Source organism: Salmo trutta, chromosome 1, assembly GCF_901001165.1.
Source record: "Salmo trutta chromosome 1, fSalTru1.1, whole genome shotgun sequence".
Lineage (NCBI taxonomy): Eukaryota > Metazoa > Chordata > Actinopteri > Salmoniformes > Salmonidae > Salmo > Salmo trutta.
The window spans coordinates 61548855-61566121 of NC_042957.1; the positions used below are offsets into that span (position 1 = coordinate 61548855).

The 17267-nt window shown below is 40.3% G+C and overlaps 1 protein-coding gene across 2 annotated transcripts; it reads left to right on the plus strand.

Annotated features, from left to right (window-relative positions):
• Nucleotides 1-1121: 1121 nt before the first annotated feature.
• LOC115204339 (uncharacterized) lies at nucleotides 1122-12609 on the plus strand. Of its 2 annotated transcripts, none has more exons than XM_029769840.1 (15): nucleotides 1122-1274; nucleotides 1932-2062; nucleotides 2514-2648; nucleotides 2776-2812; nucleotides 8616-8672; nucleotides 8782-8857; nucleotides 9143-9232; nucleotides 10428-10481; nucleotides 10584-10676; nucleotides 10804-10932; nucleotides 11114-11185; nucleotides 11694-11759; nucleotides 11860-11988; nucleotides 12259-12424; nucleotides 12541-12609. In XM_029769840.1, exons 1-15 carry the CDS (start codon nucleotides 1223-1225, stop codon nucleotides 12580-12582), a joined length of 1329 nt encoding a protein of 442 aa, XP_029625700.1. In that variant the 5' UTR covers nucleotides 1122-1222; the 3' UTR covers nucleotides 12583-12609. The 2 variants fall into 2 exon arrangements, with proteins under 2 accessions (XP_029625700.1, XP_029625708.1); XM_029769848.1 differs by having other exon boundaries at nucleotides 11863-11988.
• Nucleotides 12610-17267: the final 4658 nt, after the last annotated feature.

Below are 17267 nucleotides of genomic sequence, written 5' to 3' on the forward strand. Positions count from 1 at the left end.
CACAGACTGTATGTCTGTCTTTGTGGGATGTCTGATGTGTTCACCAGTAACATACAGGAGCCAATGATGGTATGGTACGGTATGTATGGTACAGTATGGTATGGATGATGAGTTTCTGATGTTTTCCTATTTCCTCCCACTCTGAAATGTACCACGTGATTGTAATAATGATATTCCCTTCACACCCTCCACTCACTGAGGGTCAGATGTCAGAGTCAACCTAGAGTGTTCATCATCTTTATAAACATGTTAAATACGCTAACTACTAGTGATCACTTCACCCGCTGAATCATTTGAACAGTTATCTACCATGAGGTAAAGTGATCTAACATGCGGTAAAGTGATCTAACATGAGGTAAAGTTATCTATCATTTGGTAAAGTTATCTACCATGAGGTAAAGTTATCTAACATGAGGTAAATGGGACAGCAGGTAGCCTAGTGGAGCGTTGGGCCAGTAACCGAAGGGTTGCTGGATCAAATCCCTGAGCTGACAAGGTAAAAATCTGTCGTTCTGCCCCTGTGCAAGGCAGTTAACCCACTGTTCCCCGGGCGCGGAAGATGTGGATGTCGATTAAGGCAGCCCCCCCCGCAACTGTCTGATTCAGAGGGGTTGGGTTAAATGCGGAATACACATTTCAGTTGAAGGCATCAGTTGTTCAACTGACGAGGTATCCCCCTTTTCCCTTCAGTTCAACAAAACCATGTTCTTCACTCCTACAGTACAACAACAGCCCCTTCTAGTGGTCAGAAGTGTTGTGTGCAGGACCCTGAGTTTTTACTGATCTTGTGACCTTCTAGACAGGTCATGTGGGCAGGAGACAGGTAATATGGACCTAGTAATTAGTTCTGCACTTCAGACACATTGCAGTGCACCACCTACAGTGCAATAAAGCATAACACTATTATCAGACTGCCCCACCAGTAGGAATCAGGTCAAGTTGTCATCCTACTGGAGGCTTTACATGGCGGAAAGGAACACTTATTGAAAATATTATAACTTTTTAATATCAATGCATTAAGTTGTATACAAAATAATCTAGTTTAATTGTCACAAAACGTTAATATATTTATCCAAAAACCAGATGTGTTTATTGTTGCTCCTCCTTATGATGTAACTTCCGCTCAACAAGAGAAAGTGTCTCTTTCCCGCCTCGATTTGCTTTGCACCGACAGACTGGAACTCAACACGCAGCACACAGTTGTTTGTAATAAGGGCTCACCATGTCTATTTCTTATCTGTTTGGTTCATTATTGACAATCCTGTTAATTCAAGGTAAGAAGATTGTGTTTTAAATTTGTATTTTTTCTGGGTGAAGCTGACATTTCATGTCTTAGTCTCCCCAATTCCTGACACATATTTACAGTAGTGTAGTTGGTTTAGCTTTTTCGATGTCTTGAGTGTTTGCTTATCTCTCAGCTATTTGCCGTTCTCTTGAAAAAGTTACAATTCTCAGGAAAGAGAGATTGCAAAATATAAATTCTCCCTCAACTAGTTTTTCTCCAAAATGGCGTTGGCAGTAAAGCATGTTTTGGGCGTTGGCTACAGTACCAGCACTGTTACAATATTTCTTTGGTTGTGAGATGTCTCTCCTGCACTCCTATAAACTATATCACTACATGTTAATGTTATCAGGGTCTGTACATTTAAACTGTTTTTATCTATTCAAAACACATCTGGTTTGTGTCATACGTTTCAGATCTATTCCTAGCCCCCCCCCCCCCCCCCATACACAGCAGGTGATACCTACAACCAGAGTCATATCTTAATATATGGCTACAAATAGTGATGCAAACATGATCATATGCTATTGTCTTTATAAAGCAGGCTGCTTCTTCTGGACATCACTTCAACAGCAGTAAGATATGTGCTGTAGAAGGCTGTGGTAATTGTTTTTCAACATACATTACCTCTTCCTCCTTTTTTCTGCAGGCTGTTGGGGTGGAGAAGAAACCAAGAATGTTAGTTGTGCAAGCCTCCGAACTGGAAATGCTTACAAATACTGTGTAAAGGACAAGGAAAATCCTAAATGTGTGGAGTGGCAATCAGTGGATTCCAATAAGGTAAGATATCTGTTTATTGTATCTCACAAAACTCTTGTAACTACAACTACAGATGATGTACAACTTTCAAACTGGGGATTCAATATGATTCACAGGCTTCACTATCAGACTACTGTAGAATCAGAAATATGACTGTCTTTCACACTTCAGGGGAGGCAGGTAGCCTAGTGGTTAGAGCGTTTTGCCAGTAACCTAAAGGTTGCTGGATTGAATCCCCAAGCTGACAAGATAAATATCTGTTGTTCTGCCCCTGAACAAGGCAGTTAACCACTGTTCCCCAGTAGGCTGTCATTGTAAAAAAGAATTTGTTCTTAACTGACTTGCATTGTTAAATAAATAAAAAATATAGACAGTAGATATAGTTTAATGACAAATGTATTCAAACATGTAGCATATTGTTTTTGAGTGGTAGATGTCTAACTTTTTGTATTTTGTATTTTTTCTTCCACAGACGTCTATGTGGCTTGCTGAACTTTGCCAACACAAAAACACTACACATGCACCCAATGTGATTGATGTCAGCTACTCCTGCATCACCCTCCTGGAGTGTGTCAACGTAGACCACACTGCCATAAGCAATGTGACTGTGAGTATGGCTGCAGTTATCACTGCAGTTTAGGCAATGTACAGTTAGTTACCTTGTAAACTACAATACCAGACCAAACATTCCAGTTGCATGTTAATAATTTGATATTGATGTTATCATATTTCAGGAGCATTTGACCCATTTCGTTGTGTTTGGTGCATCAGGTGAGATGTGTATATTGCTTTTCAAGTTTGAGGAGCCTCCTTGTTTAATAGTTTTTTTCTAGTATGTTTGGGGTCACTTAGAAATGTCCTTGTTTTTGAAAGAAAAGCAATTTTTTTTCCTCCATTAAAAAAACATCAAATTGATCAGAAATACAGTATAGACATTGTTAATGTTGTAAATTACTGTTGTAGCTGGAAACAGCTGGCCTTCTAGGCAGAGTTGCAAAGAAAAAGCCATATCTCAGACTGGCCAATAAAAAGAAAAGATCAAGATGGGCAAAAGAACACAGATACTGGACAGAGGAAGCCTGCCTAGAAGGCCAGCATCCCGGAGTCGCCTCTTCGCTGTTGACGTTGGGACTGGTGTTTTGCGGGTACTATTTAATGAAGCTGCCAGTTGAGGACTTGTGAGGCATCTGTTTCTCAAACTAGACACTAATGTACTTGTCCTCTTGCTCAGCACCGGGGCCTCCCACTCCTCTTTCTATTCTGGTTAGAGCCAGTTTGCGCTGTTCTGTGAAGGGAGTAGTACACAGCGTTGTACGAGATCTTCAGTTTCTTGGCAATTTCTCACATGGAATAGCCTTCATTTCTCAGATCAAGAATAGACTGACAAGTTTCAGAAGAAAGTTATTTGTTTCTGGCCATTTTGAGCCTGTAATCGTGCTGATGCTCCAGATACTCAACTAGACTAAAGAAGGCCAGTTTTATTACTACCGTAATTTCCGGACTATTGAGCGCACCTGAATATAAGCCGCACCCACTGAATTAAAATATATATATATTTTGAACATAAATAAGCCGCACATGTCTATAAGCCGCAGGTGCCTACCGGTACATTGAAACAAATGAACTTTACACAGGCTTTAACGAAACACGGCTTGTAACAAAAATAAATAGGCTTTAACGAAACACGGCTTGTAACAAAAATAAATAGGCTTTAACGAAACACAGCTTGTAACAAAAATAAATAGGCTTTAACGAAACACGGCTTCTAACAAAAAATAAAACATTTGCAGTAAGCTTTAGTTGTCTTTTTGCACTGAGTCAATTCCTCACGCTGCTGTTTCCAACGTCTTATCATCGACTCATTAAGACCAAACTCCCGTGCAGCAGCTCTATTTCCTTTTCCAACAGCCAGATCAGTCGCCTTCAACTTGAAAGCTGCATCATATGCATTTCTCTGTGTCTTTGCCATGATGAGGGTGACAAAATGACTACCGTAATCAGAATGATGGGAAGTTTGAGCTCTCGATTTAATCTAAACAGTAAACAAAAAAGTTGTTTGACCTTAACCCGTTCGGCAATTTCATTGGTCTAATGAAAGCTTCATGCCGGCAAATAACTGAGCACGTCACAGAATGTGTTTTTTTGGGAAAAAAAATGTGAAAGCGGGAAAAATCCATATATTAGCCGCGTCATTGTTTAAGCCGCGATGTTCAAAGCGTGGGAAAAAAGTTGTGGCTTATTGTCCGGAAATTACGGTACTTTAATCAGCACAACAGTTTTCAGCTGTGCTAAAAAAATTGCAAAAGGTTTATCTAATGATCAATTAGCTTTTCAAAATGATAAACTTGGATTAGCTAACACAACGTGCCATTGGAACACAGGAGTGATGGTTGCTGATAATGGGCCTCTGTATGCCTATGTAGATATTCCATAAAAATGTGTCACTTCCAGCTACAATAGTCATTTACAACATTAGCAATGTCTACACTGTATTTCTGATCAATTTGATGTTATTTTAAATGGACAAAAAATGTGCTTTTCTTTCAAAAACAAGGACATTTCTAAGTGACCCCAACATTTTGAAAGAATACAACTGCAGGAGAGTGTTCCTCTGTAACAACAGAGCAGAGCATATTGAAGTAGAGCTGTTGTTTCCACTGGCACTCTGTTGGGTTGTCATCAAATGATTCTCTGTTATAAATGTCATTAACTAGGTCTTTCATTTTATTTTCTCTTTCTCTTCCCAGGTGAGTGAGTCCACGTGATCATTGTGTGGTACAGTAACACTCTCTTATTAAACTTAAAAACATGAAACAATATCATAGTCATTGTCAATGGGCAAAACTGTGTTCAACCATTTAAAATATTATTGCATCTCTGACAAGTGATTGTTGCAGTCAAATTCCACTTGACTGTAGATTCACGGTAACTGGACTTCTCCAAAACTGCCCTCTGATGCCACTGATGGTCATTAGTAGCCTACCAAACTTGCTAACGGACAGTTGCTAATGGTGTGTTCCCTCTAATCACTCTGACAGAACCCTGGCATTCAGAGTTTGAGTGGAATAGGATCACCCATTGCGCAGTGAGAGCCAGCTCCTCATACTGGTTGATGCAGCATCAACTCATAACTGGTTGATACATGGAATAAAACATGTGTTCCTATAAGCCCATGTTGCACAACATTTTTCTATAGGCTATGCTATGTATTTGCGTGAGAAAACAGTTTTGATGGCCTATATTAAAAAGAGGAGGATCCCATCAGCTTTCTACAGGCTAGGCCTACTATATTTATTTCTCAACTTTGCTCATATTAAGTACATTGCTTCGCTTTACAACCGGAGTAACCTACCTGGCTGGGCTGAAAATGAACCGCTGGAAAGGTGTCCTCCATTTGCTATTCAAGTGCATAGTCTTTTTTTCCCCTGCCCCTGTTCCGACAGAAGCATGATAATGGCCTATTCTAAATGAAAACTAATTTAACACATATATTATTTAGTATATGTAAAGACAAGATTCAATTGAGAATAGTCTGATGGGTGAGAACATTATCCCTTGTGAATGATGCTCAGCGTGTGCAGTCTATAAGGCAAGAAACAGCGCATGCGTTGTTTTGTGACTTTTTAACATAGTAGTCACATGCATCATTTAGCCTATAGCCCATAGGCCTGTATGTTTTGCTAAGATTTTATTTTCTGGATTTCTTTTATTTTCTGGATTTATGGGCCTGTATGGTCCGGAAAGATATATCCATTTGTTTTGTTATGTTTTGACAACTCTTTTTGTCTAGCATTCAGCCCAAATAAAAATATAAAACTTCTTGAGAACACAGAATCCGGCAAATACAGTATATATACAAAAGTATGTGGACACCCCTTCAAATTACTGGATTGGGCTATTTCAGTCACACCCGTTTCTGACAGGTGTGTAAAATCGAGCACACAGCCATCCAATCTCCATAGACAAACATTGTCAGTACAATGGCCTTACTGAAGAGCTCAGTGAATTTCAATGCAGCACAGTCATAGGATGCCACCTTTCCAACAAGTCTGTTCATCACATTTCTGCCCTGCTAGAGCTGCCTCGGTCAACTGTGTCAGGAACCGGCTCAAAGCCCGTAACAAAAAGAGAAACAACATGGAGATAAGGAATAACAAAAATAGATTTATTAACTGAGGTAACCTATATACAATTAACAATGGTGTATGTGTAGTCAGTAGTGTAAGTGAGTGGTTGCGTGTATAGATGTGTTGAAAGATGCCAAAGCAAACAAACTGGCCACAAAAATGGCACAACCAAACTCAAACAGTGTGTCTGCATGGAGAGAGTCTCCTCAATGAATGGGGAAAGGGTGTATTTATCCCGGGACACACCCGGGTCCAGGTGTGCCCCATTTCACTGACGACCCTCCCGGCTCCGCCCACCGACATCCTAATTAGGAAAAAGAATTTGGCAGACAGAGTGGGAGGGTCGTCACAACTGTAAGTGCTGTTATTGTGAAGTGGAACATCTAGGAGAAACAACGGCTCAGCCGCGAAGTGGTAGGCCGCACAAGCTCACAGAACGGGACGCTGAAGCGCAAAGCGCCTAAAAATCGTCTGTCCTCGGTTGCGACACTCACTATTGAGCAGTGTAAAGCACTTAAGTAAAGATACTTTAACGTTTTTGGGGAATATGTACTTTACTTCACTATTTATATTTTTGCCAACTTTTACTTCCCTACATTCCTAAAGAAATTAATGTACTTTTTACTCCATACATTTTCCCTGACACCCAAAAGTACTTGTTACATTTTGACAGGAAAATGGTCCAATTCACACACTTATCAAGAGAACATCCCTGGTCATCCCTACTGCCTCTGATCTGGCGGACTCACTAAACACAAATACTTCATTTGTGAATTATGTCTGAGTGTTGGAGTGTGCCCATGGCTATCCGTACATTTTTTTTAAATAATAATTGTACCATCTGGTTTGCTTAATATAAGGAATTTGAAATGGTTTATACTTGTACTTATACTTTTGTTACTTAAGGACGTTTCAGCAATTCCATTTACTTTTGATACTTTTTAAACCAAATATATCTATTTAAAACCAAATACTTTTAGACTTTTACTCAAGTAGTATTTTACTGGGTGACTTTCACTTTTACTTGAGTCATTTTCTAGTAAGGTATCTTTTACTTTTACTCAAGTATGACAATTGAGTACTTTTTCCACCACTGCTACTGAGTTCCAAACTTCCTCTGGAAGCAACGTCAGCACAAGAACTCTTCGTCGGGAGCTTCATGACATTGGTTTCCAATGGCCGAGCCAAAGATCACCATGCACAATGTCAAGCGTTGGCTGGAATGGTGTAAAGTTCGCCGCCATTGGACTCTGAGGCAGTGGAAACGTGCTCTCTGGAGTGAAGAATCATGCTTCACCATCTTGCAGTCTGACGGACAAAACTGGGTTTGGCGAATGCCAGGAGAACGCCAGGAGAACGTCAGGAGAATGCCCCTGTAATAGGGTCAGATGCAGAGAATCCCAGTGTAGAGAGGGGAACTGGCCAGGCAGAGACAGCAATCGGAACCAAATAAAACAAAACGGAGGATAATAAGGGTCCCTGAAGACAGTGCAACTCTCTGGGGAATACAAAAGAAGGCAGCCAAACATCAATGTTGGCCTTCATTAAAACAATCCGGAACCAACAAACACCCAAGTGGCCCAGAGTACCAAGCTCCTCATCAGACTGGAGGTAGGACACCTGCAGAAAAGAAGGCTGATATGGAGGATGTAATTCAGGGAGAAGTGGAGAAAAGTCCCCCTAATGAGCCATCCAGGCAAAAATCATTGATGAAAGGTGAAACATGAATGAATGAAATCATCTAGGTGTGAGTAGTTTATATTACCGGTTTCAGAGAAGGACATTCTGTGTATGTGAGTATAACCTCTGTCACTGACATGGCTTTTCAAGAGAATGTGCAATCTGCAGATAATCTCACCTTAGTTCAAACTCTTGATACATGTCACAAACAAAACACGCCTTCAAGACAGAAACTCAGTTCCCTTAACCCAGTGATTAGAAAACATCGTACCGTGAACCTTTGTCGAACCGTTAATCAATGTTTTGGGACCCTCGTGCCAAGCCTACAGAAAGACAGTATTAAGTCATCTGAATATTCCTAGCATTATTTCTAAGAGGGAATAGATGGAACATTTATTGACTGACTCTAATCTTGATTTAATATTTTTCTCTGAGACATGGCTAAAGAAATGTTCTCCTATTTCTGCCTTTAATCTCCCTGGATACCCCATGGTCAGGAGATACAGGGGAGAGGGCAGACGGGGTGCTTATTTACATGAAAGATAACATATAATGCAATCGTATTGAATGGAAACATGCCAATGACAAGCGCCTTGAGAGACCAATGTCAATCCCTTGAGAATTAGTTTTTAATGTTTTATTTTCTGAACGCCTGCCTGGAAATTAAACTAAGGAAAAGACTGCATAACACATTATTCTGTGTTGCACAGTATTTCGATTGATTATGTCATGGAAATGACTTTATTCTCTCTAATCATCCATTATAGATGGAGACAATCCTGATTCAAACCGTGGTGACACTGATTTGATCTGGAAAATCATTGGTGAGTGTTTAAGCAAATCTATCACCACAGCTTCCTCTATATGAGAAAATAACAAGTAAATCTGACCTCAAAATGATGCATCATCTGATGACTACATTCTGTTTTTCAGTTGGTATTGTTGTTGCTGTCGTGCTGGTCATTGCTGTTCTGTTCTGTGTGTTTAAACCTTGGAGAGACAAACAGTGGTGGGTATCCTATATAACTGTTTTTGTGTTTGTGAAGGGAGCTCTTTAAGTCAATTAGAATTGTTTCAGAGGGTATATGTTAGTTATGAGACTAGTTCTCTCTGTCTTACTACTATGGTTTAAAGTCAGACCAATGGGGTCCTAGCAGGTCACAAACAGGATGAGAACAGCCTGGAACTTGCAGGCCACTTACAAACTATAGACTTGTCGGCCATTTTGTCAAGTTACTGTTGTTTATCAAACATTATCCTTAATTTCTTATTAATGTAATAATCTCATCTTTAGCCACCAAGGCCACAGAGATGTGGAAGAGGGTCAGGGCAATCCAGAACCAAACTCCAATCCTCTGATGCAGAATGAGCAACGTGATTCCAGGTAAACTTTTCCACATCACTTTATTGATCTGTAATCAACCACTGAATGATAGTCTCTCTTATCTTCAGCTGTTGCTATGGGTCATATTAGTTTCTGTCTCTATATAACAGGGCTCTCCAACCCTGTTCCTGGAGAACTACTGTCCTGTAGGATTTCAGTCCAACCTTAATCTAGCACACCTGATTCTAATAATTAGCTCAGGGATGGGCAACTGGCGGTCCACAGACCCCTTTTTTACTGGTGAGATCTAGAATAGTGGAATACACAAGGTGCAATTTTGAAATTTGGTTGTATATTAGCAGTTTTCCTCTTGTCATGTTAGTCACTTACAATCACTCAATTAGCCTATGTCAGCTAACCATTTTTGAGATTGGTAAATTTATTTAAACAGCTACCTAAACTTGTAGTAATCATCGTCAAATTGCTGAATGGGGAAGGGGGGGTCACTCTCGCTTAGATATCATACTGACACGCAAACATTTGTCTCCACCCCATGGCAAAATCAGTAGAATTGCAGCTAACTTGCTTTAAATCTGCAAAATGTTCTCTATTCCCCATGGCAAAATGTTGCTTAGGGCCGGCTCTGACTGCACGTGTGAGTGTAAATGTGGGTACGCAGACCGGCGAGCCACTGCAGACCCTGATAATGAGTTCATATTTTTGTGGCCCCCATCAAAGTTGCCCATCCCTGAAAGCTGAATCAGGTTAGTTACAACTGGGATTAGAGACAGAACCTACAGGTGGGTAGCTCTCCAGGAACAGGGTTGGAGACAGAACCTACAGGAGGGTAGCTCTCCAGGAACAGGGTTGGAGACAGAACCTACAGGAGGGTAGCTCTCCAGGAACAGGGTTGGAGACAGAACCTACAGGAGGGTAGCTCTCCAGGAACAGGGTTGGAGACAGAACCTACAGGAGGGTAGCTCTCCAGGAACAGGGTTGGAAAGCCCTGCTATAGAAGGCGAAGGAAGAATTACTCAATAGATCCGCATGGCATTTCTAAATACCAGTAATGTATATTGGCAAGCAACAACTTTCAGCAAAGACCCTGCCTTTTGAGCCCTGCCCAGGCAAGACATAACATATTCAAGCCAGAAGCGCAACTGGTGTATTTTTGACTGTGGTGTAATGTACCGTAGATGATTCCAGGTGTACCTGTGGGTATCTGACTGAACCTTTGGTACATGTTTTATCACAGAGACATCAGAAAGCCTGATGACGGTGAGACTGTTGAGGCTGTGGTTGTTTCCAGGTTAGTTAAAATACCTCTATTACATCTTTATACTCTACTCTGTCCTGGATCAGTTTGCCTTGCTTATCCTTTCAGTCATGGTCATCATGATCTCACTTTTAGTGACCAAGGAGGTGAGCCAGGAGAGGAGAACAGGCAGCCCATGGACAATGAAGAGACAGGCGCTGACACCCCTCTGCTGAATGGAGATGCCAGGTAAACTGTACCACATGACTAATCACCTGGCAGTCCTCTGTAATGTAGGCTATGGATATGGAGAACATTTGTATCCTTCCCAATCGAGATCCTTAAATCCTAATCAATGTAATAATCTCCCCTTTAGCGACCAAGGAGAGGAAGGCGTTCTAGGAATGGAGGATGGAAAACCGTCAGACAATGACAGAGCAGACACTGAAACCTGTCAGAAGACACATGCTGATTCCCCTCCACTGAATGTACCCAAGGTTGTCAGGTAAATTCTCCACATGAGGACTCCTTTGGTAAATCTTCATTATCTGTTGAATGAATTCTCATTTCTCCCTTCAAAATTGATCCCATGGACCATGTTAGTCTCTGCCTCTATGGAGGACAGTGTTGTTTGTGCTGGATCAAGAGTTTTAATCCTGATGATAGCCCTGTTATTGCTCCCACAGGGTTAACAGCCAGACTGATGACCCACAGCTTCTGGGTCAACCTCAGCGCATTGGACGCGTGTCATATAGAAGGTGAGAATGTGTATTTGTGTCACGGCTGTCAAAGGAGCAGACCAAAGTGCAGCGTGGTTGTTGTTCCACATTTTCTTAAATCCGTGAAACTTTGCAAAACATAAATAAATGAAATTTACAAAACAACAAACCGTGACGCAGAGAGAAACAAACACTACTCAAAATATAATAGCCCACAAAAACCAGGAAGAAAAACCCCTACTTAAATATGATCTCCAATCAGAGGTAATGAGGACCAGCTGCCTCCAATTGGAGATCAACCCAAACAACCCCAACATAGAAATAGAAAAACTGGAACTTAACATACAAATAGAAAACATAGAAAAACACAAAACACCCCCTGTCACGCCCTGACCTACTCTACTATCAAAAATGACATCTTACTTGGGTCAGGACATGACAATTTGTCTGTGTGTAAGGAGGTTAAGTAACTGGTGGTAGTGGTAGAGGAGGTTAAGTAACTGGTTGAGGTCATGTTTCCTGATCCAGTCTGTATCTTACTCCACAGGGAATCACACCTGACTGATGGGGCTCCAGGTCAGGGTGCTGGTGAGACTTCACCCCTCCTCTGCAGGTGACTCACTCCTCTGTCATTTAGGTCATGAACATGTAGACCATGTGTACCCCTCTCCAACAGATCCTTCAATTCTTACCCATGTAATAATCACCCTTAGAAGCCCAGGAGAGGAAGGCGTGCTAGAAGGGCAGGACAGGAAGTCAGCAGACAGTGGGGGAACAGACCCTGAATCCTGTCAGAAGACACATGCTGAACCCCCTCTAGTGAATGGACACCCTGATGTCAGGTAAACTTGATTACATATTGATACATCCACAACTCATTGGGTATAATGTCACCAACCCCATTTTCCCAGGGTTCATGTTAGCCCAGTGTTTCCCAAACTCGGTCCTGGGGGCCCCAAGTTTTGTTTTTTACCCTAGCACTACACAGCTGATTCAAATAATTAAAGCTTAATTATGAGTTGATTATTTCAATCAGCTGTTGATTATTTCAATCTCTATAGGTGGCAGTATTATGGTGAATCATGAATGTTGATGTCTTATTTCTCCCACAGGGTTAACAATGAGACTAAGGAAGTGACTCCTAGTGCACAGAGTCCAGGACCTCCTCAGATGAATGGAGGACCTCCCATGTCTAACAGAGCTGCAGAGGAGACCACTGCTCTATTGGACAAACAGGCCTTGGACAAGGACCAAGTCACCAAACCTCCTGAGTTAATAGTAAGTACTGTTTATGTCCTCTGACAACTGGTGAACTGTTTGGCTTGGTATCTAAAATGATGGGACTGGTTGACTTTTAGCTCCAACATATTTGTAACTCTTGTGTTTTTCCCAAGGACAAAGGACCTAATGACATGGAGTCAAGAGGAGAACTGTAACAAGCGGTGGACGTTTGTATAACAAAAGAGAACCTAACACCATATGATAAGATACAGTAATACTGTATATAATATACATATTATAAGATACACATTTGTGACTTGCTTCATCATAATCAGTCATGTCAACCCCAAAACACATTCTGAAAAGTCTTTCAATGATTTTCTAAAATCTAAGCAGTTTATTAAGTTAATTCTCTATGCAACATCTGTAACTTGGATAAGTTAGGAAATGTGTTCTAGTGATATCAGTTGAAATTACAAAACAGCCCAAAACCTTTAGATAACTTATCTAAATTATTATTATCTAGATGTTTAATTACTATTATCTGAAAATGAGTGTGCGACATGACTGATTATGATACAACACGTCACATATTAGCTATACAACATTATATATCAAATTATATGAAAGTATGATAAGATCATACACTAGTATTGTATAGTATACATACAAGCAATTATATATATATAACATACACGTGAAAAGATGCTTAAAACATGAACCTCTCGAGTATAGACATATCCAAGATCATGAGGTTTCAATGTCTTGTGGACATGTTAAATAGCTAAACAGTGACTAGGCGTTATTTAGAGTAGGCATCATTATCACAGGGCCCAGTCTAAGAAGCTCTATTTTACTGAAGCAATTATTCATTATTTCTGAATTGAGAGTTAGCATGTCAGTTAAAATAACTTGCATAATTTGTCCCATTTAACACACACCTGTGATCTTACTTTCAGTAAAGAAAGTTAATGTTCCATTTTAGGCTCTAGATGATATTACATCAGACTTTATTTAAACCACTGTTTTCATAGGAAATCATGATTGGTCAGTTTAAACAGGTAACACTTCATATGGATGTTGTCTTTATAATGCATTATAGGAGCGTTAATAGCACCTTCTATGCATAATGCATCAGGATGCACAACATAGGTGCTAATAACTGCTCATGGACATCTATAACTGCATGAAGCATTATCACCAGGATGTGTAATGCCTTATGAAGCAAAGTATTACTATGCCAGATGCCATATTTGACAAGCACATTAGGATCGTTATATTATACATTATGTGCTCATTAAGTGATTGGCCATATTGTAATTTCACTGCACACCCTCTTACACCTATGTAACTCCACCCAAATTGCAAAATGACACAGTTGTTCTTACCCTGTAAGCAGTCTATGGACAAGATAAGAAAGCAATCCATGCTTTGGTTTTGTTTACTGTACTTGGTCACAGAAATGCTAATGTTTTAGCATTTGTGGCACATATCCAAGTCAATAACCCTGATATAAGCATTTTTGCATTTCATATCCAAATCATCCTAAAGCAGGGATCCTCAACTAGATTCAGCCGCAGGCCGTTTTTTTCTTTTTTTCTTTGAGTGGATGGTCAGGGTGCCGGAACCTAATTACAAATCATTTGTAGACTGCAAATTAACTGCAAGAAGCCCAAAAATATATAATATTTCACCAAAACATGATAATTTCAAACCCTGCTTACATTTGTTTATGATCACATATATCTATCTATTATGCGTGGGATTTCTTTCCAAAACTAAAATCATTTGGAGCCGATTTGCTGGTGTTTTATTTTTATTTTTTTAAATCTCCCCTCCAACCTGGACTCAGGGGTAGTAACATTGTAAAAATACATCCGGGACTCTCCAGTTAGTATGATACTGTATTAATTAGTGGATGTCCATCCATTTCGGATGATATGTTACGAATTGCAATTTTTTTATATGTTACGAATTTGCAAAATGTATGATATGTTACAAATTCAAATTTCTTGTGGTTAACGTTAGCTAAGTGGCTAGGTGGCTAACTCTAGCTAGGTGGCTAGCGTTAGATAGGCTAGGGCTTAGGGTTACGGTTACATTTAAGGTTAGGTTAGGTTGAAGGATTAAGGTTAGGGGAAGGGTTCGCTAACATGCAAAGTAGCTAAAAAGTAGTAAGTAATTGCAAAGTTGCTAATTAGCGAAAATGCTAAAGTATCTCGTGATGATATTCAAACACGCAACCTTTGGGTTGTTAGACGTTCGCATTATAAGTCCACCCATCCAAAACCAAAGCATGGATTGCTGTCTGAGCTTGTCCATAGACTGCTTACAGCTTAAAGAAAGCAAATTATATTTTGTAATTTGGGTGAACTATCCCTTTAACAGGAGTGCGGAACTCCTACGTGAAGTTGTTACAGTATAGGCCTCTGACACAATTTCCTAAAGAGCATTTCATGTAGGTCTTACCACTTAGCTTCATAACCCATTGAGGCACACACTGGTTGAAGTAACATTGTTTCCACATAATTTCAATGAAATTACATAAACCAATGTGGAGTAGACATTGAATTGACGTCTGTGCCCAGTCGGAAGGCATTATGCTGCCAACTTATAATTCCATTTATTAGCAGCCATTAGAGCCTATGTCGTGCATTATAATGCATATTGCGCAGATAAGGTGTTATAAATGCACTTATAACACATTATGAAGAGGTTATTCATTGGAAGTGTTACCTGCAGTTCTTGCGGAAGGAACTGTACCCAAGTCCCCAGCTACTAGTGACATTGTGAAAAATATCACACCTTTAGACAGGAATTGTGTAGCTATGTTAACATTTGTGTTCACCGTTTCATTAAAATGTTTAGCACATTGAGAGTATCTGTCAGGTCAAATGACTTAGGCGAATGACATACCCACCTACTTTGAGACCTTATAACCTTAGTGTCAGAAAAGGTTCATTTTCTTCCTCTTTTGATTATGTTAATTTGACTTACTTGTAATGTGTTTGATGTCATGTTTGTGGGTTGGTCCCATACTTTCATGAATGGTTTTCACCTGATGCTTTTATGGTTAGTTACCTTACACATGTATTTTGTTTTATTTCCTTATTACATTTTATGACCAATTTACACTGAGTGTACAAAACATTAAGAACATGACAGACTGACCAGGTGAATCCAGGTGAAAGCTATTATCTCTAATTGATGTCACTTGTTCAATCCACTTCAATCAGTGCAGATGAAGGGAAGGAGACAGGTTAAAGAAGTTTTTTAAGCCTTGAGACATGGATTGTGTGTGGGTGCCATTCAGAGGGTGAATGGGCAAGACAAAAGCTTTAAGTGCCTTTGAACGGGCTGTGGTAGTATGTGCCAGGCTCACTGGTTTGAGTGTGTCAAGAACTGCAACGCTGCTGGACTTTTCACTGACAAACAGTTTCCCGTGTGTATCAAGAATGGTCCACCACCCAAAGGACATCCAGCCAACTTGACACAACTCTGGAAAGCATAGTCGACATGGGCCAGCATCCCTGTGGAAAGCATTCGACACCTTGTAGAGTCCATCCCTTGATGAATTGAGGCTGTTCTGAGGGCAAAAGCGGGTGTAACTCAATATTAGGAAGGTGTTCCTAATGTTTGTACACTCAGTGTATAGCACTATGCATTTTGACTGTTGGATTGATATGATCTACTCGTACATTGCCAATACAAGTGAGTTAAGACTATTGTTTAATGAACGACTCAGGTCTGATGGATACAATTGTCCCTCATACTCTCATGTATTATTTGTAATAAACTTTTTGCATGTATTTGTATGAACAAACCTCCAGATTATTGTCATATCTACTTTTTAGGAAGGCTATTCTGTAGAGTTTTGTGTATGGTCACAACTTGTTTCATTTAATACGTTAACATTTTAGTAATTTAGCAGATGCTCTTATGCAGAGTGACTTACAGGAGCAATTCAAGTTTAGTGCCTTGCTCAAAGGTACCTCGACAGACCTAGTCGGCTCGGAGATTCAAACCAGGGACTTTTCAGACTTTTCAGAGTTGCTTTCCTTTTAACATTAAAACATTCCTTTCCAGCTTGTGGTCGTGTTTTCTTCAAATTAGACACTGGTGGAGAGGGAAAGATCAAATTCTGATTTATTTAGTCTTGTGTCACTCGTTTTCAGTTTTTCAAGTTTATGCAGACACACACACACATACACATGCAGGCACACACACACACACACACGTGCCACGCTAATGCTCTTGGTTTCTACAGTAGCTGCTCATGTGATCATGTACACAGACTGTATGTCTGTCTTTGTGGGATGTCTGATGTGTTCACCAGTAACATACAGGAGCCAATGATGGTATGGTACGGTATGTATGGTACAGTATGGTATGGATGATGAGTTTCTGATGTTTTCCTATTTCCTCCCACTCTGAAATGAACCACGTGATTGTAATAATGATATTCCCTTCACACCCTCCACTCACTGAGGGTCAGATGTCACAGTCAACCAAGAGTGTTCATCATCTTTATAAACATGTTAAATACGCTAACTACTAGTGATCACTTCACCCGCTGAATCATTTGAACAGTTATCTACCATGAGGTAAAGTGATCTAACATGCGGTAAAGTGATCTAACATGAGGTAAAGTTATCTATCATTTGGTAAAGTTATCTACCATGAGGTAAAGTTATCTACCATGAGGTAAAGTTATCTAACATGAGGTAAATGGGGCAGCAGGTAGCCTAGTGGAGCGTTGGGCCAGTAACCGAAGGGTTGCTGGATCAAATCCCTGAGCTGACAAGGTAAAAATCTGTCGTTCTGCCCCTGTGCAAGGCAGTTAACCCACTGTTCCCCGGGCGCGGAAGATGTGGATGTCGATTAAGGCAGCCCCCCCCCC

Bases quoted from the DNA above. Each gene is read 5' to 3' on its own strand.
- LOC115204339 (XM_029769840.1), top strand. From the start codon at position 1,223: ATGTCTATTTCTTATCTGTTTGGTTCATTATTGACAATCCTGTTAATT. The intron at 1,275-1,931 runs GTAAGAAGATTG...TTTTTTCTGCAG, and splicing joins GACAATCCTGTTAATTCAAG to GCTGTTGGGGTGGAGAAGAA. The intron at 9,233-10,427 runs GTAAACTTTTCC...GTTTTATCACAG, and splicing joins AATGAGCAACGTGATTCCAG to AGACATCAGAAAGCCTGATG.